Here is a 1,326-nt window from a genome sequence, read left to right on the forward strand (position 1 = left end):
CTTGAAAAATAGAACTGTCAATAAGGAGGAAGTATAATATTTATAAGCCAAGATTTGGATGTTAAGGGTGCTTATTGTTAACTAAAGTGTCACTGCTTCCAGGGATGCTTAATGTACTAAGTATTTGTGTGTATATGTATGTGTATATGCATATTCATATTCACACATAAAGACATACACATTTACATATACATTATTTATATACCATTTAATATTGGTATTAATATTTATTTCTATATTACATGTATTTTGAACAACCACTGTGCTCACTCCAGTACCTCTAATAGCTATCCAACAGTTCAGCATTCACACTAATTTAATCCTATTACCCATTTGTTTTTTGTTGTTTTTTTACAGTCTTTCATATGATTTATTTTCTCCCTTCAATCATAATAATATGATATCCAAATTTTGTCTTAACTGGTGAGTCTGTAAACACAGGTTTATCCATCCCACTTACAGGCAAGGCAAATGCTTCTTCTTGAAAAGGTCCAACCATGGACCCTCTGGTCATCCAACCCAAGTCACCCCTTTGCCTTGCTTTATCTTCACTGTATTGTGCAGCCACTTCACTGAATTTCATTCCAGACTTTATCTTTTCCATGGCTTCCATGATTTTGCCATGTTTTTCACATAGAATGTGTCTGACCTTTACTGCATTGCCACCACCTTTGGGACCCTGAGCCTTCTTGTCAGAACTGTCGCTTCCAGAAGCTGCTTCCCCTTTCCCTTTTCCAGAACCGGTTTTTCCCTTGGGCGGCATCTTTGAAACTTGTAGTCCAACTCGCAACTGCTCGCGGTTGTGTAACCCTATTACCCATTTGTAACTGCCTTACCTAACAGTTAAATCCTGTCTACCATCATCTTCAATATATGTATTTATTTTCCAAAATATTTACCCAATATATTTATTCATTTGTTAGATGTCCCTATACATACCCACTCTCCCTGACTCCTGCAATATCAACACATAACTTTAATATCTTCCTGAAGTGGGCCCCAGTTACCACTGGATTGTCTTCCACCACATTCAGGTGTGACAAACTGCTTTTCTTTGATTATTTATTCATTTGTGTATTTATTAATTTACTTTTGCGATTAAAATCGCATAACATTGAATTTACAATCTTAACCATTTTAAGTAATATAGTTCTTGATATTTATGGACAAGAATTGAATCAAGATCCCATAGAAATATTTTTACTTGCATGTTTATTGCAGCATTATTCGTAGTGGCAAAGAAGTGGAAACAACTTAAATGTTCATCAGTGGATGAACAGGTAAGGAAAATATGTTGTATACATACAATGAAATAGTATTCAACCT

At 35.0% G+C, this 1,326-nt stretch overlaps 1 protein-coding gene across 1 annotated transcript; it reads right to left on the reverse strand.

Annotated features, from left to right (window-relative positions):
- Nucleotides 1-370: 370 nt before the first annotated feature.
- Nucleotides 371-792, reverse strand: LOC128578064 (peptidyl-prolyl cis-trans isomerase NIMA-interacting 4-like). The gene has a single exon (XM_053580484.1). The coding sequence runs from the start codon at nucleotides 761-763 to the stop codon at nucleotides 371-373; it is 393 nt and encodes a 130-aa protein (XP_053436459.1). The 5' UTR covers nucleotides 764-792.
- Between the last annotated feature and the right edge of the window lie 534 nt (nucleotides 793-1,326).

Source organism: Nycticebus coucang, chromosome X (assembly GCF_027406575.1).
Source record: "Nycticebus coucang isolate mNycCou1 chromosome X, mNycCou1.pri, whole genome shotgun sequence".
Classification (NCBI taxonomy): domain Eukaryota; kingdom Metazoa; phylum Chordata; class Mammalia; order Primates; family Lorisidae; genus Nycticebus; species Nycticebus coucang.

What these genes read in the sequence shown, in the direction of transcription:
- LOC128578064 (XM_053580484.1), bottom strand. Translation starts at nt 763, where the DNA reads ATGCCGCCCAAGGGAAAAACCGGTTCTGGAAAAGGGAAAGGGGAAGCA.